Here is a 21,297-nt window from a genome sequence, read left to right on the forward strand (position 1 = left end):
TCTGTGTGAGTCTGTGGGTCTCTGTGTGAGTCTGTGGGTCTCTGTGTGAGTCTGTGGGTCTCTGTGTGGGTCTCTGTGAGTCTGTGGGTCTCTGTGTGAGTCTGTGGGTCTCTGTGTGGGTCTCTGTGGGAGTCTGTGGGTCTCTGTGTGAGTCTGTGGGTCTCTGTGTGAGTCTGTGGGTCTCTGTGTGAGTCTGTGGGTCTCTGTGTGAGTCTGTGGGTCTCTGTGTGAGTCTGTGGGTCTCTGTGAGTCTGTGGGTCGCCGTGTGAGTCTATGGGTCTCTCTGGGAGTCTGTGGGTCTCTGTGTGAGTCTGTGGGTCTCTCTGGGAGTCTGTGGGTCTCTGTGTGAGTCTGTGGGTCTCTGTGTGAGTCTGTGGGTCTCTGTGTGAGTCTGTGGGTCTCTGTGTGGGTCTGTGGGTCTCTGTGTGGGTCTCTGTGAGTCTGTGGGTCTCTGTGTGAGTCTGTGGGTCTCTGTGTGGGTCTCTGTGGGAGTCTGTGGGTCTCTGTGTGAGTCTGTGGGTCTCTGTGTGAGTCTGTGGGTCTCTGTGTGAGTCTGTGGGTCTCTGTGTGAGTCTGTGGGTCTCTGTGTGAGTCTGTGGGTCTCTGTGAGTCTGTGGGTCGCCGTGTGAGTCTATGGGTCTCTGGGTCTCTGTGTGAGTCTGTGGGTCTCTCTGGGAGTCTGTGGGTCTCTGTGTGAGTCTGTGGGTCTCTGTGTGAGTCTGTGGGTCTCTGTGTGAGTCTGTGGGTCTCTGTGTGAGTCTGTGGGTCTCTGTGTGAGTCTGTGGGTCTCTGTGTGGGTCTCTGTGTGAGTCTGTGGGTCTCTGTGTGAGTCTGTGGGTCTCTGTGTGGGTCTCTGTGGGAGTCTGTGGGTCTCTGTGGGAGTCTGTGGGTCTCTGTGTGAGTCTGTGGGTCTCTGTGTGAGTCTGTGGGTCTCTGTGTGAGTCTGTGGGTCTCTGTGTGAGTCTGTGGGTCTCTGTGTGAGTCTGTGGGTCTCTGTGTGAGTCTGTGGGTCTCTATGTGAGTCTATGGGTCTCTGTGTGAGTCTGTGGGTCTCTGTGTGAGTCTGTTGGTCTCTGTGTGAGTCTATGGGTCTCTGTGTGAGTCTATGGGTCTCTTTGTGAGTCCGTGGGTCTCCATGTGAGTCTTTAGGTCACCGTGTGAAGCATGGTTACACAGTAGTATAACCAGCATAAAAACAGTGCTTGAACCGTGACACCATTGCAGCTTCCCTCAATTTAAAGTCTATGGGTCTCTGTCTGAGTCAATCGGTCTCTGTGTCAGCCTATGGATCTCTGAGTCCATGGGTTCCTGTGTGAGTCTGTGGGTCTTCATATGAGTCTGAGTCTCTGTGTGAGTCTGTGGGTCTCTGTCTGAGTCTATTGGTTTCTGTGTGAACCTATGAATCTCAGTCTACGGGTTCCTGTGTGAGTCTGTGGGTCTCCATGTGAGTCTGAGTCTCTGTGTGAGTCTGTGGGTCTCTGTCTGAGTCTATTGGTTTCTGTGTGAACCTATGGATCTCAGTCTACGGGTTCCTGTGTGAGTCTTCATGTGAGTCTGTGGGTCTCTGTGTGAGTCTGTGGGTCTCTGTGTGAGTCTGTGGGTCTCTGTGTGAGTCTGTGGGTCTCTGTGTGAGTCTGTGGGTCTATGTGTGAGTCTGTGGGCCTCTGTGTGAGCCTGTGGGTCTGTGTGAGTCTCTGTGTGAGTCTGTGGGTCTCTGTGTGAGTCTGTGGGTCTCTGTGTGAGTCTGTGGGTCTCTGTGTGAGTCTGTGGGTCTCTGTGTGAGTCTGTGGGCCTCTGTGTGAGCCTGTGGGTCTGTGTGGGTCTGTGGGTCTCTGTGTGAGTCTGTGGGTCTCTGTGTGAGTCTGTGGGTCTCTGTGTGGGTCTGTGGGTCTCTGTGTGAGTCTGTGGGCCTCTGTGTGAGTCTGTGGGTCTCTGTGTGGGTCTGTGGGTCTCTGTGTGAGCCTGTGGGTCTGTGTGAGTCTCTGTGCGAGTCTGCGGGTCCCTCTGGGTGTGAGTTAATAGTTACCTGCGTAATCTCGCCCTGAAGTTGAGGAGAGCCGCTCTTCCAAATCACCGATGAGTTTTAGCGGAAACGATCGTAACATTTGGCGCGTCGTTGTAACGCTCATGACGATTCAATCCGTTTGACGGCATCGTCGTCGTGTGTTGGAGGGTTCTCAATGACACGTGTTTGGCCAGGTCGTTCGCTACCCGCGTGGCCCAACCCAAACAAAACAATGATTCTTCTTCTCCTTGGTTCTTTCGGTAAAGTCACGTAGAAGGGAAATAATAAAATAATAAAATTCAAACATAATAAAATAATTCTCACGACGTTTCGGCCACAACGCAAGCAGCCGTCCTCAGGTGGAGAACAGGTCTGTCGGGAAGACAGCGTCTGATTGGTCATTCAGAAGAACAAGTCTGTCGGAAAGACAGAGTCTAAATGGTCATTCAGACGCTGTCTTTCCGACAGACTTGTTCTTCACCTGAGGACGGCTGCTTGCGTTGTGGCCGAAACGTCGTGAGAATCATTTTATTATGTTTTATTTTTATTATTTTATTATTTCCCTTCTACGTGACTTTACCGAAAGAACCAAGGAGATGAATCCCTGCAGTCACGAAAGAAGCTTTAAATCGAAATAAAATACAATTCTCACAATTGTATTTTATTATGTTTGAGAATTGTATTTTACATATATATTTTATATATTTTTTTAAATCGAAAAACAACGATTAATTTCGAATCGCGACGCGCTGCAAACGCGTCCGCGTTCATCGTCGTAGGTGACTAAGAAAGCTCGCAAGCGGCAGGCCTCTACGTTGAGTGAACTGCGGTTCGATTTTGTGTTCGGCATGCGTCTCTGCTCGTGCGTCAAGTTCATCCAATGCACAGAAGCCGAGGCGACAGAAATTGTGCAGATCGAATAAAAGCTACGGGGAATTGAAATCGCGACGATCGTCGCGTTTGCGAAATTTAATTCCGTGTCGCGGAAGGAGAGACGGGAGGGAGAGAGAGACATGAGAGAGGGAGAGACATGAGAGATGGGAGGGAGAGTAAGAGAGAGAGCGAGCGAGAGGGTGAGCGAGAGAGTGAGCGAGAGAGTGAGCGAGAGAGTGAGCGAGAGAGTGAGCGAGAGAGTGAGCGAGAGAGTGAGCGAGAGAGTGAGCGAGAGAGTGAGCGAGAGAGCGAGCGAGAGAGCGAGCGAGAGAGCGAGCGAGAGAGCGAGAGAGTGAGCGAGAGAGTGAGCGAGAGAGTGAGCGAGAGAGTGAGCGAGAGAGTGAGCGAGAGAGTGAGCGAGAGAGTGAGCGAGAGAGCGAGAGAGCGAGAGAGAACGAGAGAGCGAGAGTGAGCGAGAGAGAACGAGAGAGCGAGCGAGAGAGAGCGAGAGAGTGAGCGAGAGAGTGAGAGAGTGAGCGAGAGAGTGAGCGAGAGAGCGAGCGAGAGAGCGAGAGAGTGAGCGAGAGAGTGAGCGAGAGAGAGCGAGAGAGTGAGCGAGAGAGAGCGAGAGAGAGCGAGAGGGCGAGCGAGGGAGCGAGTGAGAGATGTTGCTGCTGCGATAGGGGCACCCCCAGTGGCAGCTATCCCTACGGGGCACAAGGCTGTCATCACGAAAACAAGAGGGTAACGAAAACACGACGCGAAAACACAATTACAACATTGCACGAGACGGCTCTTATCGCTGCTGTTGTTGTTGTTAAATGGCGGGATTCAAAGTAGCATCCCTTGGCTGGAAAACCAAAGATAAATAAAACATCGCTGCGGCCCAAGTTCAGATCGCCGTGACCTCCCGTGACCTCTGCGCGTATTATCCACTGCAGCCACTAAAACTATCCTGGTTTTACCCTTTCAACTGGTGCAACAAACTGACACCTTTATACAAGGCGTCATGTTTGCAATAACCACAACACAAGCAGTCAAAATGCAAACAAAAAGAAACAACTCTGATGATGATGATATGCTTTAATAATATGCATTATCAGAGTGGTTTCTTTTTGGCTTGCATTTTGACTGCTTGTGTTGTAGTTATTGCAAACATGATGCCTTGTATAAAGGTGTCAGTTTTTGTACCAGTTGAAAGGGTAAAAACCTACCACTATATTTTGCCACTGGTAAAGGAGATGTCTCATAGTATCCTGTTTTTTTTTTACCAGGTATGGTTAGAAGCGACCTATCAACAAACGATTGCTCAGCCAAGTGGCTTTTCACATTGTGCGAGAATGTACAGCAGCAGCAGCAGGCAAACACTCTAAACGCGTGACGTTGATTCTAAATGTGGAGGGAAAAAAGCGGAGGACCTGGAGAAAAATCCACAAGACCTTGGGGGACAGAAAGAGAGAGACGCAAACTACAAATATACAGCAGCAGGCATCGTCAGGGTCGGGATCGAACCCACGACCTCCTGTAGACCAGGCGAGGTAGTCAACATCTCACCACGGAGAGACACGCAAACTCCAAATATACAGCAGCAGGTGTCGTCAGGGTTGGGATCGAACCCACGACCTCCTGTAGACCAGGCGAGGTTGTTAACATCTCACCACGGGGAGAGAGAGAGACACGCAAACTTCAAATATACAGCAGCAGGCATCAGGGTCGGGATCGAACCCACGACCTCCTGTAGACCAGGCGAGGTAGTCAACATCTCACCACAGAAAGAGTGACACGCAAACTCCAAATATACAGCAGGCGAAAGGGTCGTGATTGAACCCACGACCTCCTGTATACCAGGCGAGGTAGTCAACATCTCACCACGGAGAGAGAGAGAGACACGCAAACTCCAAATGTACAGCAGCAGGCATCGTCAGGGTTGGGATCGAACCCAAATCGTGGCGCCAAAGATTTCTCCACGTCCTCCCCCCCTCCGTACAGTGCCGTTGGTCGGTGAGTTGGTCACCCGTGTGCCCCCGTCCTGAATTCTGTCTCTTATTGTGAGGAACTCTATCCGGTGTTGGATGGGGGGGGCTTGGGACGGAGGGAGGAGATGGAGGATGTAGAAGAAAGATGGAGGGAGGAGAAGTTTGGAGGAAGGAAGTTGGGAGGGAGGGGGGTGGCCCTGTTGTTTTGCCCTCGTCGCAAGATGAGGGTCACTTGCGACAATATCCTGAAACATGCGGCCTTCTGGAATATGGCCACGTTTCGCTCTCTCTCTCTCTCCCCTCTCCGATTGGCCCCCCCTTACTTTTGTTTCGTTACGATCGGTGGAGACAAGAAGATGCTCGGTGTAGTCGGCACTTTGCTTCGTTCATCTTTTCGTAATTTTTTTTTGTTACTTTGCTTTATGTAAACGCTCACCTCTCGCTCACTCTCTCGCTCACTCTCTCGGTCACTCCCTCGGTCACTCTCTCGCTCACTCTCTCGGTCACTCGGTCGGTTACTCTCTTGGTCACTCTCTCGCTCACTCGCTCGGTTACTCTCTCCCTCACTCTCTCGCTCACTCTCTCGGTCACTCTCTCGCTCACTCTCTCGGTCACTCGGTCACTCTCTCGCTCACTCTCTCGCTCACTCTCTTGGTCACTCTCTCGCTCACTCTCTCGCTCACTCTCTCGGTCACTCGGTCACTCTCTCGCTCACTCTCTTGGTCACTCTCTCGCTCACTCTCTCGCTCACTCTCTCGGTCACTCGGTCACTCTCTCGCTCACTCTCTTGGTCACTCTCTCCCTCACTCTCTCGCTCACTCTCTCGGTCACTCGGTCACTCTCTCGCTCACTCTCTCGCTCACTCTCTCGGTCACTCGGTCACTCTCTCGCTCACTCTCTCGCTCACTCCCTCGCTCACTCTCTTGGTCACTCTCTCGCTCACTCTCTCGCTCACTCTCTCGGTCACTCGGTCACTCTCTCGCTCACTCTCTTGGTCACTCTCTCGCTCACTCTCTCGCTCACTCTCTCGGTCACTCGGTCACTCTCTTGGTCACTCGGTCACTCTCTCGCTCACTCTCTCGGTCACTCGGTCACTCTCTCGCTCACTCTCTCGCTCACTCTCTCGGTCACTCGCTCACTCTCTCGCTCACTCTCTCGCTCACTCTCTCGCTCACTCTCTCGCTCACTCTCTCGGTCACTCGCTCACTCTCTCGCTCACTCTCTCCCTCACTCTCTCGCTCACTCTCTCGGTCACTCGGTCACTCTCTCGCTCACTCTCTCGCTCACTCTCTCGCTCACTCTCTCGCTCACTCTCTCGCTCACCCTCTCGCTCACTCTCTCGCTCACTCTCTTGCTCACTCTCTCGCTCTCTCGCTCACTCTCTCGCTCACCCTCTCGCTCACTCTCTCGCTCACTCTCTTGCTCACTCTCTCGCTCACCCTCTCGCTCACTCTATCGCTCACTCTCTCGCTCACTCTTTCGCTCACCCTCTCGCTCACCCTATCGCTCACTCGCTCGCTCGCTCTCACGCTCGCTCTCTCGCTCGCCCTCTCGCTCGCCCTCTCGCTCACCCTCTCGCTCACCCTCTCGCTCACTCTCTCGCTCACTTTCTCGCTCACCCTCTCGCTCACCCTCTCGCTCTCTCGCTCACTCTCTCGGTCACACTCTCGGTCACTCTCTCGCTCACTCTCTCGCTCACTCTCTCGCTCACCCTCTCGCTCACTCTCTCGCTCACTCTCTTGCTCACTCTCTCGCTCACCCTCTCGCTCACTCTATCGCTCACTCTCTCGCTCACTCTCTCGCTCGCTCTCTCGCTCGCCCTCTCGCTCACCCTCTCGGTCACTCTCTCGCTCTCTCGCTCACTCTCTCGCTCACTCTCTCGCTCACTCTCTCGCTCACCCTCTCGCTCACTCTATCGCTCACTCTCTCGCTCACTCTTTCGCTCACCCTCTCGCTCACCCTATCGCTCACTCTCTCGCTCACTCTCTCGCTTACTCTCTCGCTCTCTCGCTCACTCTCTCGCTCACTCTCTCGCTCGCCCTCTCGCTCACCCTCTCGGTCACTCTCTCACTCTCTCGGTCACTCTCTCGCTCACTCTCTCGCTCACTCTCTCGCTCACTCTCTCGCTCACCCTCTCGCTCACCCTCTCGCTCACTCTCTCGCTCACTCTCTCGCTCTCTCTCGTTCTGCACACAGCCCTTCTCGCAGTCCGACGGCCTCTGACGGGTAGCCCATATCCCCCACCTCCTCTCTCTCCCTGCCGCCTCCGTGTGCGTGTCGAGCGTCGCGAGTGTCTTTTGTTTTCCTCTTCGGAGGCCAGATATTTTGGAGCGAAATGTCGTCAGGGACAGGAAAAACTAACGCCGGGCCAAGTTTCCTCCCAGCGCTCTCCCCGCGTTGCGACATCACGGCCCTCACCGAGTAGTCAACTCGAGCAGTTCAATAATTTAATAAGCAAACGGACAATTACTTGCCAAAAGTACTTTTATAATATAAAAGTACTTACATTTTTGGTACAAATCCCATCAGCCCGCACACACACACAACAACAACAACAACAACCGCCATTCGCCACTAAGTGGCGGTGACGTCACCACGACGCTTGTGCCAGGCCATGTGCACCTTGAGGCCACGTACACAAAAAAAAACAACGCCACCCGCTCGCAAAGCCCTCACGTCATGCATCGAGTAGGTCTGTCAAGGTGACTTCATAGCGTTGCCAAATGTTTACAGGCGTCGTAATTGGTTTAGATATTCACCCAACGTTTTAGCCGACGGATCAGGGAGCCGTTTGGGTGCGTGCCTATGTAGCCTTTCACACGTAGCAGAGGCTTTCGCGACCAATATTATTCATAATCAACGTTTTTGGGTTTAGATTGCGTTATTTATAAATGTGTCGTAACCCTCCACCACCCGACACGGCCAATCAGCATTAAAGTGTCACGTTGACAAAAGACAAAATAGTTCACTGCTTTAGCCCACCGGTGTGTTGAAGCGTGAAACCACAACATTTACTATTTGAGTAGCACGACGTTTCGAATTGCCCGAGGATGCTGGATGCAATTACCAGCGAAACGTCGTACTACTCAAATGGTAAATGTCGTGGTTTCACGCTTCAACACACCGGTGGGCTAAAGCAGTGAACTATTTTGTCTTTTGTCAACGTGACACTTTAATGCTGATTGGCCGTGTCGGGTGGTGGAGGGTTACGACACATTTATAAATAATAACGCGATCTAACACCCAGACACGTTGATTATGAACTATGTAGCCTTGTTTGTCAAATCCACTGCTGGTTTTGAGGGCCTTGCCCACCACACCCTGCGGGGTTGTGGTGGAAGTGGTTATTTCACCATACTTGGACCGAGCTGGGTAAGACGCGGGGTGGTGAAAGCATCGGCTTTGGGGGGGTGGCGGCCGTGGCAGAGTTCGCAAACAGGTTTTGATTCCTTACCCGTACCCGTACCCGGCCGCACCAGGGTCGCAAACGGGTACCCGTACCCGGCCGTACCCGTACCCTACCCGTACCCGGCTGGGTACGGGTAGGGTACGGGTATCGGGTACCCGATTGCGACCTCTGGGATGAAGCCATGTTGCAGGCGCGGGTGGGTTGATTCTAGGAACTTGAATTGTGAGAAGAGACAAGACGTTGGGAAATGAGTGACAAACGGTGACTCACCAGTGACTCACGGCCTACCCGTACCCGGCCGCACCAGGGTCGCAAACGGGTACCCGTACCCGGCTGGGTACGGGTAGCCGGGTATCGGGTAGGGTACGGGTATCGGGTGCCCGGTTGCGACCTCTGGAGCGTGGGACCCGTGACCTCAGAAGTGCACCTAGCTTGGCATAGGCACAGTGGGCAAATGAAGGCGGTCGTTCGTTGTTTTTGTGTGAACTATTAATAAGATAATCCCTCCCCCACCATTTTCTCCATCCCCCACTTTCCTCCCGTTTGTATAGCCTGACAACCAGTGCAGGCCAGTGCTGTTAGCGAGCACCTATTAAGGCCAGCGGCACTTGGGCTCAACGCTGCCTTTGTATCTCCCCTCGGACTTTTAAAAAATGTTTTTTTTCCATCCTTCTGTGGGTCTCGTCATACGGGATATTGTGCGGTCGTTGTATATTTTTTTTCCTTTTTTAAATCCTTTATATTAAGTTCACTTGCTTGCTTGCGCGCTTACGACCGTGCAAATCTTTCGGTCGTTTTTTAACCCACTTCCCGTGATCCAATCGAGCTGACATTTTGCTACACAGACTCGTTGTGCGTGACAATTTATTTTCGTGAAAATTTGTTTCCATAACTTTACACTTTTTAGGATTTTTTTTTATATTTAATTACCAATTGCTTAATGGTGGCAGGCAATCATCTGACCCATAGGTGGCAGCCATCTCAAGCCAGAGGACGAGAGGACTCTAGCCGCCACGCATATAAAGGATTTATAGTGAAAAACGTTGTTTTTACGGGTTAATTGCATTGTTTAATGGTGGCAGGCAATCATCTGACCCATAGGTGGCAGCCATCTCAAGCCAGAGGACGAGAGGACTCTAGCCGCCACGCATATGAAGGATTTATAGTGAAACACTTTGTTTTTACGGGTTATACTTGTCCGAAGTTCTACTCCCAAGCCGCTGTTATCGGCGTCGCGTTTTTTCTCGCCCCCGGGGACCGTTTCGAATATCTCGCTGCAAATCGACGACTTGTCCGCTAAAACTACGAGCTGTTTTTTGAACCCTCTGAGCCGTGTAGCTTTGTTTTCAGAAGCGATCTGGCTCACGCAAATGATAGCTCGTTGAAGTCATCATCGTCGTCATCGTCACCATGTGGAAATGTATAGCAGCCAAATACTCTACACGAGTGTTGTTGATTCGAGACATGGAGGGAAAAACCGGAGAAGCCGGAGAAAAATCCACACGACCACAGGGAGACACGCAAACTCCAAATTTATACAGCAGCAGGCGTCGTCAGGGTCAGGATCGAACCCACGACCTCCTGTATACCAGGCGAGGTAGTCAACATCTCACCACGGAGAGAGAGAGACACGCAAACTCCAAATATACAGCAGCAGGCGTCGTCAGGGTCAGGATCGAACCCACGACCTCCTGTAGACCAGGCGAGGTAGTTAACATCTCACCACGGAGAGAGAGAGACACGCAAACTCCAAATGTACAGCAGCAGGCGTCGTCAGGGTCGGGATCGAACCCACGACCTCCTGTAGACCAGGCGAGGTAGTTAACATCTCACCACGGAGAGAGACACGCAAACTCCAAATATACAGCAGCAGGCGTCGTCAGGGTCGGGATCGAACCCACGACCTCCTGTAGACCAGGCGAGGTAGTCAACATCTCACCACGGAGAGAGAGAGACACGCAAACTCCAAATATACAGCAGCAGGCGTCGTCAGGGTCGGGATCGAACCCACGACCTCCTGTACACCAGGCGAGGTAGTCAACATCTCACCACTGTGGCCCCCATTGCACTTGCGAACCAGGTTTAATCACAATTCAGTCCGTGTAAGCCTTTGGCTGCCTGCGTTGTGGCCGAAACGTCGTGAGAATGATTTTATTATGTTTTATTTTTATTATTTCATTACTTCCCTTCTACGTGATGAATCCCTGCAGTCACGAAAGCTTTAAATCGACAATCATTATCATCTTCTTGGTTCTTTCGGTAAAGTCACGTAGAATGGAATAATATAATAAAAATAAAACATAATGTATTATTATATAATATTATTTTCATTATTTTATTATTTCCCTTCTACGTGACTTTACCGAAAGAACCAAGAAGATGAATCCCTGCAGTCACGAAAGCTTTAAATCGAAATTTAACTGTTTATGCAAGTCGGTGGGTCTTTACGTGAGTCTATGGGTCTATATAGAGTCTGTGGGTGTCTACCCGCCTCTGTGTGTCTATATGAGAGTTTATGGGTCGTTATAGAGCTTTGTGTTTTTGTATGAGAGTCTATGAGCCTCTGTGTGAGGAGTCTATGGGTTTGTTTGTGAGACTATGGGTCTCTGTGTGAGTCTGTGGGTTTCTGTTTGAGTCTGTGGGTCTCTGCGTGAGTCTATGGGTCTCTTTGTGAGTCTATGGGTCTCTTTGTGAGTCTGTGGGTCTCTGTGTGAGTCTGTGGGTCTCTGCGTGAGTCGTCTATGGCTTTGTTCGTGAGTCTATGGGTCTCTGTGTGAGTCTGTGGGTTTCTGTTTGAGTCTGTGGGTTTCTGTTTGAGTCTGTGGGTCTCTGTGTGAGCCTGTGGGTCTCTGTGTGAGTCTGTGGGTTTCTGTTTGAGTCTGTGGGTTTTTGTGTGAGTCTGTGGGTCTCTGTGTGAGTCTGTGGGTCTCTGTGTGAGTCTACGAGCCTCTGTGTGAGGAGTCTATGGGTTTGTTTGTGAGACTATGGGTCTCTGTGTGAGTCTGTGGGTTTCTGTTTGAGTCTGTGGGTCTCTGCGTGAGCCTATGGGTCTCTTTGTGAGTCTATGGGTCTCTTTGTGAGTCTGTGGGTCTCTGTGTGAGCCTCTCTCTCTCGGTGGATTAACGACCTCGGCTCGTTAGCCGTGTCCGCAACGACTTAAGGAGTAAGTGGCCTTGCGGTGGATTTGACCGGCGGTGCTAATCCCGATTATTGGCATCTGCCAGGACAGTGACCGGCACAGACGGAGGAAGGTTCGTAGCACTGATGTGTTGTTTACACAGCTTTGGCAGTAGCAGCAGCATCAGCAGCATCATCAGCAGCAGCATCAGCAGCATCATCGGCAGCATCATCAGCAGCATCATCGGCAGCATCATCGGCAGCATCATCAGCAGCATCATCATCAGCAGCATCATCGGCAGCATCATCAGCAGCATCATCGGCAGCATCAGCAGCATCATCGGCATCATCATCGGCATCATCATCGGCAGCATCATCGGCAGCATCATCGGCAGCATCATCGGCAGCATCATCGGCAGCATCATCGGCAGCATCATCGGCAGCATCATCGGCAGCATCATCGGCAGCATCGGCAGCATCATCAGCAGCATCATCGGCAGCATCATCGGCAGCATCATCGGCAGCATCATCGGCAGCATCATCGGCAGCATCATCGGCAGCATCATCAGCAGCATCATCAGCAGCATCATCAGCAGCATCATCGGCAGCATCATCAGCAGGCCTTTCTCAATCCACTGCTGGATGAGGGCCCTCCCCTACGCCAGTGATAATGCCCCGGTGCCTTGATGAACGAATCAGCCACCCCGAAGTGCTATCACATTAATAACCATGAAAATAAAAAAAACGACAATTCTTACACCGCTAAGGAACTTAGTTTCAAGATCTTGGGTCTCTGGGTGTGTTTCTCTCTCTCTCTGGGGGGTTCATAACGGCCATGTCAGAGACACATAGCGACCACCGCTGAGGTCCTGAGTTCAAGCCTTGAGTCTGGGGGTCTGTGTGTGTCTCTCTCTCTCAGGGGGGTCCTTGATGGCCGTGTCAGAGACACATAGCGACCACCGCTGAGGTCCTGAGTTCAAGCCTTGAGTCTGGGGGTCTGTGTGTGTCTCTCTCTCTCAGGGGGGTCCTTGATGGCCGTGTCAGAGACACATAGCGACCACCGCTGAGGTCCTGAGTTCAAGCCTTGAGCCTGGGGGTCTGTGTGTGTCTCTCTCTCTCAGGGGGGTCCTTGATGGCCGTGTCAGAGACACATAGTGAGCACCGCTGAGGTCCTGAGTTCAAGCCTTGAGTCTGGGGGTCTGTGTGTCTCTCTCTCTCTCAGGGGTGTCCTTGATGGCCGTGTCAGATAGACATAGCGACCACCGCTGAGGTCTTGAGTTCAAGCCTTGAGTCTGGGGGTCTGTGTGTCTCTCTCTCTCTCAGGGGTGTCCTTTATGGCCGTGTCAGATAGACATAGCGACCACCGCTGAGGTCTTGAGTTCAAGCCTTGAGTCTGGGGGTCTGTGTGTCTCTCTCTCTCTCAGGGGTGTCCTTGATGGCCGTGTCAGATAGACATAGCGACCACCGCTGAGGTCTTGAGTTCAAGCCTTGAGTCTGGGGGTCTGTGTGTCTCTCTCTCTCTCTCAGGGGTGTCCTTTATGGCCGTGTCAGAGACACATAGCGACCACCGCTGAGGTCTTGAGTTCAAGCCTTGAGCCTGGGGGTCTGTGTGTGTCTCTCTCTCTCAGGGGGGTCCTTGATGGCCGTGTCAGATAGACATAGCGACCACCGCTGAGGTCCTGAGTTCAAGCCTTGAGTCTGGGGGTCTGTGTGTCTCTCTCTCTCTCTCAGGGGTGTCCTTGATGACCGTGTCAGAGTCACTGATCCAGCACCGCTGAGGACCTGGGTTCAAGCCCCGGGTCTCTAAGGTCTTGGAGTCTATCTGAGGGGTCCCAACCCCTGATGTGGGTGTCTCTCTCTCTCTCTCAGCCTTGTCCCCTGGTTGGCATGAGGCCACACCTTGCGATAAAAGAATGAAATGGAGCCCCCCTCCCCAACCTAGTGCATCACCGACCCGCCCTCTGCCCTCCGTTACTTCGTAGCCCAGAACTTAGCCCCCACCCCTCCCCTCCGCCTGTACACTCAACAGCCCCCCACAGGAGGAGAGAGGGGGGGGCGTGTGATGTGTAGGGGGGAGGATGCCAGGGAGAGGCTGGATGTTTACGCTTTAACGCTGATACGAACTTTGACCTCGGGCAGGAAATCCTGCCTGCCCCCCCTTCCCTCTCTCTCTCTGGCGCTCGCTGGTTTTAGCCGGCAGATAAGCCGTCATTTACTTATTTAACATTTACACGTGCGCACATTTATTTATTTTAGTTTGAGCAAAAAAAATGGACTCGCTTAAAAACAAGTGCGGGAGGGTCACGTGACTTTACCGAAAGAACCAAGAAGATGAATCCCTGCAGTCAAGATTGAAGCTTTAAATCGAAAAATAAACATCTGGATTTTTTCTTTTTCATTCGGACGCTGTCTTTCCGACAGACCTCTTCTTCACCTGAGGACGGCTGCTTGCGTTGTGGCCGAAACGTCGTGAGAATTGTATTTTATTATGTTTTATTTTTATTATTTTATTACTTCCCTTCTACGTGACTTTACCGAAAGAACCAAGAAGATGAATCCCTGCAGTCACGAAAGAAGCTTTACATCGAAATTTTATAATGTTTTATTTTTATTATTTTATTATTTCCCTTCTACGTGACTTTACCGAAATAACCAAGAAGATGAATCCCTGCAGTCACGAAAGAAGCTTTCAATCGAAATTTAAGTCCGGGAGAGTTGGGGCACCGGCGCGCATGGAATCGAATGGCGACGCTTCCCAACGGAGATCGGCCCTCGCGACCTTTTGACGGTGACCCCGTCGCTCGTTGATTCCTCACTCGCGCCCAGCGAAGTCCGGCATGGCACACGAGGCCGGGCGGGGGGGGTCGGTGTGGCCGGAACATTCCACGCCCCGGCCGCCACTCCCCGGCCACCTTTGTCTCCCCGCCAGCGTCGATGTTGACAAGACACCGCACCAGGTGCTCGCTTGAAGCGTAGCCGGCCTCCTTGCGTAGGAGGCCCGGGAGAATATTCAGATGTTCGTCGCCCTCATTGGTCGTGAGCGTGAATCGAACTCCGGTAGCCGGGCTCGTAGCGCAGCGCGCTAACCACTGCGCCGCCACCCTCTCTACTCAAAGACGGTCTTTAACAGACTGTTGGGGCAAGTAAAAACTACATTTGGAGCTTTCGTGACTGCAGGAATTATTCTTTGGTTCTTTCGGTAAAGTGACGTATGTAGATAAAATAATAAATTAAATTGAATACTAGCATACGACGTTTCGATTGCAACACAAGCAATCGTCATCAGGTATAAATGAAATAGAAACACAAATCTAGTAGACTTAGAAATGTAATGTAATACAACAGAGAGAGTCGGATAACATAACAGTCAACACCCTACCTGGTTGATTACGTTCTTGCTGAGAATGCTACATTTGAGAGAGAGATTAAACACAGAACCAGAGACATATAGACAGACATATAAGCAGACAGATATCACAGAGATACATAGAGAGAAAGTGCCTATGTCTGTCTCTCTCTATGTATCTCTGTGATATCTGTCTGCTTATATGTCTGTCTGATAAAACACAGAACCAGAGACATATAGACAGACATATAAGCAGACAGATATCACAGAGATACATAGAGAGAGACACACATAGGCACTTTTCTCTCTCTATGGATCTCTGTGATATCTGTCTGCTTATATGTCTGAATGTTTAACGAAAGCGAAAAATCCAAACTTCATGTCGTTGATTGTTTTTGTGCGGTCATCGGTGTCCGTGCTCGCCAAGCTAAACAACCTCGGTTTGTTCGCTCGCTGAAGCCGTAATTCGCCATGGCGATTGTGACCTTCTTGATGGAGAAGATCAACGCATTGTGCATCCCCCGAAAGGGAGAGGCGAGAGAGAGAGACATCCCTGTGTCAGGGCTCGGACCCAGGATTTCAACGCTGCTGATGGCGTCTTTGACATGGTCATTATGAACCCCCGTGCAAGGGACGAAGCCAGGGTTTGAATCTTAAACCCCCATTATCTTAGCCGTGCTGGTTCAGTGTCTCTGACACGGCCATTGTGAATCCCCTGAGAGAACGAGACAGAGACACCCTGACTCTGGGCTTGAACCCAGCGTCTCAGCCTTGCTGGTTCAGTGTCTCTGACACGGCCATCGTGAACCTCTTTATGGAGAGTCACCCTGACTCTGGGCTTGAACCCAGCGTCTCAGCCTTGCTGGTTCAGCGTCTCTGACACGGCCATCGTGAACCTCTTTATGGAGAGTCACCCTGACTCTGGGCTTGAACCCAGCGTCTCAGCCTCGCTGGTTCAGCGTCTCTGACACGGCCATCGTGAATTATCTAAGAGAACGAGAGAGAGAGACACCCTGACTCTGGGCTTGAACCCAGCTCTTCAGCCATCCTGGTATCAGTGTCTCTGACACGGCCATCGTGAACCTCTTTATGGAGAGACACCCTGACTCTGGGCTTGAACCCAGCGTCTCAGCCTTGCTGGTTCAGCGTCCCCGGCGAGGCCACCCGTGCACCCGCCCGCCCGCCCCCCGCCCCGCTGACAGACTGCGTTTGGGTCGGTGTCGTCGTTTTGCAGATCTGTCGCAGGCGAAGAGGAAGTTCGCTCAGTCGCTTGCGAGCTTCAAGTTCGACTGCATCGGCGACGCCTCCACGGACGACGAAGTCAGCATCAGTGAGTGGCGTACACGCTCGCTCGCTCGCACGCTCGTTCACTCGCTCGCGTACCCACGTCACGTAGCCCGAGTTCTCGCGTGGACGTCGCTGAGCAGGGTGAGGGCGAGGGCTAGAGGTGACGGTGTAGGTGAGGGTGTGCACGGTGTCGTTAGACCTCCTTTGCCAGTACCAGAATATAATAACAGTGGTTTTTCCCCACTTTTTTCTGGCAACTAAACTGAAACCTTTTTGCGAGGATTCGCGTCGGCATTAACCGCAATGCTTGTGGCCAAAATGCAAACAAAAAACATGCTATGATAATAAATGCATTGTCCTTGAAACGGATTGGTCCACACCAGAGACAGCTTTCTTTTGAGCCTCGACCCAATTGGTGCTAGACTAGAGGACGCCAAAAGGCGTACAGCTCAAAGACGACGCCGCTAGCAAAGTAATGAGGACTCGGGGTGAGCATCTACATCATTAGACCTCCTTTGCCAGTACCAAAATATAATAATAGGGGTTTTCTCCTTTTTTTTGGCAACAAAACTGAAACCTTTTTGCGAGGATTCGCGTAACTGCATTAACCACAATGCTTGCAGCCAAAATGCAAACAAAAAACACACCATGATAATATCTGTGGCATTGTCCTTGAAACTGATTGGTCCACACCAGAGACAAAAAAACTGAAAAGAAAGCTGTCTCTGGTGTGGACCAATCAGTTTCAAGGACAATGCATAAATTATCAGAGTTGTGTTTTTTGTTTGCATTTGACTGCAAGTATTGTGGTTAATGTAAGCATGATTCATTGCAAACGGTGTCAGTTTTGTTGCCAGATAAAAAGGGGAAAAACCCCTATTAGTATATGTTGGTACTGGCAAAGGAGGTCCCATGATGTAGCTGCTTAACCCCGAGCTCTCATAACTCTGGTAGTGCGTTGTCTTTGAACTGTGCGCCTTTTGGCGTCATCTGGTCGAACACCATATGAGACTAGGCTCTAAAGAAAGCTGTCTCTGGTGTGGACCAATCAGTTTCAAAGACAATGCATAAGTTATCAGAGTATTGTTTTTTGTTCGCATTTGACTGCAAGTATTGTGGTTAATGTAAACATGACTCCTTGCAAAAGGTGTCTGTTTTGTTGCCAGAAAAAACGGGGGAAAACCCCTATTAGTATATGTTGGTACTGGCAAAGGAGGTCCCATGATATGACATCATCGTGTTTGTGGTGTCCTTCCACAGGGCCTCTTGACCAGCATGTACGGTGCGAAAGAAGTTCAACGCACACACAGACGATAACGATCCCGCCGCGCTAATTAGGGTTTCTTGTTTTCTCTCGTCGTCGCTGTAACCGCTCCCCTCCCTGTCCCCGTGCTCCGTGCTGTTTAGCCGGGTCACTCCAAGAGTTCGCGAAGCTCCTGGGCTCCATGGAGGACGAGAGGGAGAGGATGGTGCGTGCGATCCAGGCAAATCGTGTCAGTGTTGAGGCTGCAGGAGATCACGTTGAGCCTCAACGCTGACACACAACACTGACACACAGACTGACACACAACACTGACACACACACACTGACACACAGACTCAACACTGACACACAACACTGACACACAGACTCAACACTGACACACAGCCTCAACACTGACAGGCATCCTCAACACTGACGCACAGTCTCAACACTGACACACAGACTCAACACTGACACACAACACTGACACACAGTCTCAACACTCACACACAACATTGACACACAGTCTCAACACTGACACACAAGCCTCAACACTGACCCACAAGCCTCAACACAGTTTCTGATTAAGTCCGTTTCAACTGTTGTTGTCTTCCCCGTTTGTTTACAGATCGCCAGCGTGTGCGACGTGTTGATCACTCCGCTGGAGAGGTTTCGCAAAGATCAAATCGGCGCTGCCAAGGTACGTATGTGGGTCTTTGTGTGAGTCTGTGGGTCTATGTGTGAGTCAGTGGGTCTCTGTGTGAGTCTGTAGGGTCTATGTGTGAGTCTGTGGGTCTCTGTGTGAGTCTGTGGGTCTATGTGTGAGTCAGTGGGTCTCTGTGTGAGTCTGTGGGTCTATGTGTGAGTCAGTGGGTCTCTGTGTGAGTCTGTGGGTCTATGTGTGAGTCTGTGGGTCTCTGTGTGAGTCTGTGTGTCTCTGTGTGAGTCTGTGGGTCTCTGTGTGAGTCTGTGGGTCTCTGTGTGAGTCTGTGGGTCTCTGTGTGAGTCTATGGGTCTCTGTGTGACGAGTCTGTGGGTCTCTGTTTGAGTCTGTGGGTCTCTGTGTGAGTCTGTGGGTCTCTGTGTGAGTCTGTGGGTCTATGTGTGAGTCTGTGGGTCTCTGTGTGAGTCTGTGGGTCTCTGTGTGAGTCTATGGGTCTCTGTGTGATGAGTCTGTGGGTCTATGTGTGAGTCTGTGGGTCTCTGTGTGAGTCTGTGGGTCTCTGTGTGAGTCAGTGGGTCTCTGTGTGAGTCTGTGGGTCTCTGTGTGAGTCTGTGGGTCTCTGTGTGAATCTATGAATCTCTGTGTGAGTCTATGTGTCTCCGTGTGAGTCTATGGACCCCAATGGGAGTCTCTGACTCTCTATGTAAGTCACTGGTTGATCGGGCCGTGCTCATCAGCTCCGCTGCGCTTGAGAGCCGGGTGCAATCGCTGTGGCTGGGGCTGAAACCGGATTGCAACCCAGGCTCTCAGCCGTGCCGGCACAGCGTCTCTGACCTCCGGGCCACCTGGCCGGCCGGAACAAGTTTGAAGTGACTTTGAAACGGCAGCAGCACTGCCCCTGCTGCCCCTGCTGCCCCTGCTGCCCCTGCTGCCCCTGCTGCCCCTGCTGCCCTTGCTGCCGCCAGTTACTCGGAGAGAACCCCTCGTTATTTTAACAACTTGCATTTAGCCACCACACCCCCTGTGTTTACACCTCCTCTGTGTGAGTCTGTGGGTCTCTGTGTGAGGCTGGGGGTCTCTGTGTGAGTCTGTAGTTCTCTGTGTGAGTCTATGGGTTTCTGTGTGAGTATATGGGTCTCTATGCAAGCCTGTGTCTCTGTGTGAGTCTATGGGTCTCTGTGTGAGTCTATGGGTCTCTGTGTGAGTCTATGGGTCTTTGTGTGAGTCTATGCATCTCTTTGTGAGTCTATGGGTCACTGTGTGATTCTATGGATCTCTGTGTGAGTATATGGGTCTTTATGCAAGTCTGTGTCTCTGTGTGAGTCTATGGGTCTCTGTGTGAGTCTATGGGTCTCTGTGTGAGTCTATGGGTCTCTCTGTGTGAGTCTATGGGTCTCTGTGTGAGTCTGTGTCTCTATGCGAGTCTGTGTCTCTGTGTGAGTCTACGAGTCTCTGTGTGAGTATATGGGTCTCTATGCAAGTCTGTGTCTCTATGCGAGTCTGTGTCTCTGTGTGAGTCTATGGGTCTCTCTGTGAGTATGGGTCTTTGTGTGAGTCTGTGGATCTCCGTGTGAGTCTGTGGGTGTCTGTGTGAGTCTATGCGTCTCTGTGTGAGTCTATGGGTCTCTGTGTGAGTCTATGCGTCTCTTTGTGAGTCTCTGGGTCTCTGTGTGGGTATATGGGTCTCTATGCAAGTCTTTGCTGTGGCAACTCTCTTTGTTTCTCAGTAAAAAAGCTGAACGTGTTTCGGCCATCGCTAAAGACATTGCTACACGTTAAGCAACCCGTTAACTGGTTTCTACTGGTTTACATTTATGGCTCTTTATCTGAAGTCTATGGGACTTTACATGAGTCTGTGGGTCTGTGTAAGTCTCACTCAGCCAGTTACTCACACTTACTTGCCCACCTACACACTCACTCACTCAATCACTCACTCACCCACTCACTCACCCAGTGACTCACCCAATCACTCACTCAATCACTCACTCACGCACTCACTCAATCACTCACTCACCCACTCACTCACCCACTCACTCACTCACCCAATCACTCACCCACCCAATGACTCACTCACCCACTCACTCACCCACCCACCCACTCACTCACCCACCCAATGACTCACTCACCCACTCACTCACCCACCCACCCACTCATCCACTCACTCACTCACTCACACTTTTGCATACTCACTCATTCGTCCGTCAATACGTGGTTACGATGGCTGACGTAAAGATGATCTGAAATTAATGAAAGTTTAGTTTAGTTTAAAAGTTGTGTTGCTATTAGAGACTCAGCCAGTTCATCTTCTTGGTTCTTTCAGTACAGTCACGTAGAAGGGAAGTAATAAAATAATAAAAATAAAACATAAAATAATTCTCACGACGTTTCGGCCACAACTCAAGCAGCCGTCTTCAGGTGGAGAACAGGTCTGTCGAGAAGGCAGACTCTGACAGACCTGTTCTCCACCTGAGGACGGCTGCTTGCGTTGTGGCCGAAACGTCGTGAGAATTATTTTATTACGCTTTATTTTTATTATTTTATGATTTCCCTTCTACGTGACTTTACCGAAAGAACCAAGAAGATGAATCCCTGCAGTCACGAAAGCTTTCAATCGAAACTCAGCCAGTTACCGACACACTCACCCACTCACTAATCTACTCGCTCACACAAGCAGCGAATCGCACACATTCACTCACTTGCCCGCCCATTCGATCACCAACTCACCTGCGCACATGCTGAACACTAACCCCTCTGTCCTTGTGTAACTCGGGGGTTGCGGTAACTTCCCGTCAAGGCTGAGCCAATGTGAACGCAACTTTAAGCCTCAGAGTTGTTACGCGAGATGTAATCGCAGCTGCTTGATCCTCCGGATCGCAAGGGTGTCAACGGTGACGAGATGTTAACTACGTCGCCTGGTCTACAGGAGGTCGTGGGTTCGATCCCGACCCTGTGACGCCTGCTGTATATTTGGAGTTTGCGTGTCTCTCTCTCTCCGTGGCTAGATGTTGACTACCTCGCCTGGTCTACAGGAGGTCGTGGGTTCGATCCCGACCCTGACGACGCCTGCTGCTGTATATTTGGAGTTTGCGTGTCTCTCTCCGTGGTGAGATGTTAACTACCTCGCCTGGTCTACAGGAGGTCCTGGGTTCGATCCCGAAGCTGACGCCTGCTGCTGGATATTTGTAGTTTGCGTGTCTCTCTCCCCTCGGTGGACATTTAGAATCAACGTGTGCTCAGAGTATTTGGTTGCTATGAATCTCCACGTGACGATGAGCCACTCCGTTGCTGAGCTATCGATTTGCGATGACCAGGTTTGTTTTTGAAAGAGAGCTACAGAGCTCAGTTGGGGTTTCTTACCCGGTAGGGTAAAAAAAATG

At 51.2% G+C, this 21,297-nt stretch overlaps 1 protein-coding gene across 4 annotated transcripts in view; it reads left to right on the forward strand.

Annotated features, from left to right (window-relative positions):
* The window catches only part of LOC144950998 (rho GTPase-activating protein 26-like), a 106,209-nt gene that overhangs the window by 43,786 nt on the left and 41,126 nt on the right, over window positions 1–21,297 (forward strand). For all 4 annotated transcript variants that reach the window (XM_078881212.1, XM_078881213.1, XM_078881214.1 and 1 more), the window contains exons 3-5: window positions 15,961–16,056; window positions 17,421–17,482; window positions 17,885–17,956. In XM_078881212.1, the coding sequence (XP_078737338.1) occupies window positions 15,961–16,056; window positions 17,421–17,482; window positions 17,885–17,956 (230 nt within the window). The remainder of the gene's footprint in view (window positions 1–15,960; window positions 16,057–17,420; window positions 17,483–17,884; window positions 17,957–21,297) is intronic.

The sequence above is a fragment of the Lampetra fluviatilis genome, chromosome 60, assembly GCF_964198595.1.
Source record: "Lampetra fluviatilis chromosome 60, kcLamFluv1.1, whole genome shotgun sequence".
Taxonomy (NCBI): domain Eukaryota; kingdom Metazoa; phylum Chordata; class Hyperoartia; order Petromyzontiformes; family Petromyzontidae; genus Lampetra; species Lampetra fluviatilis.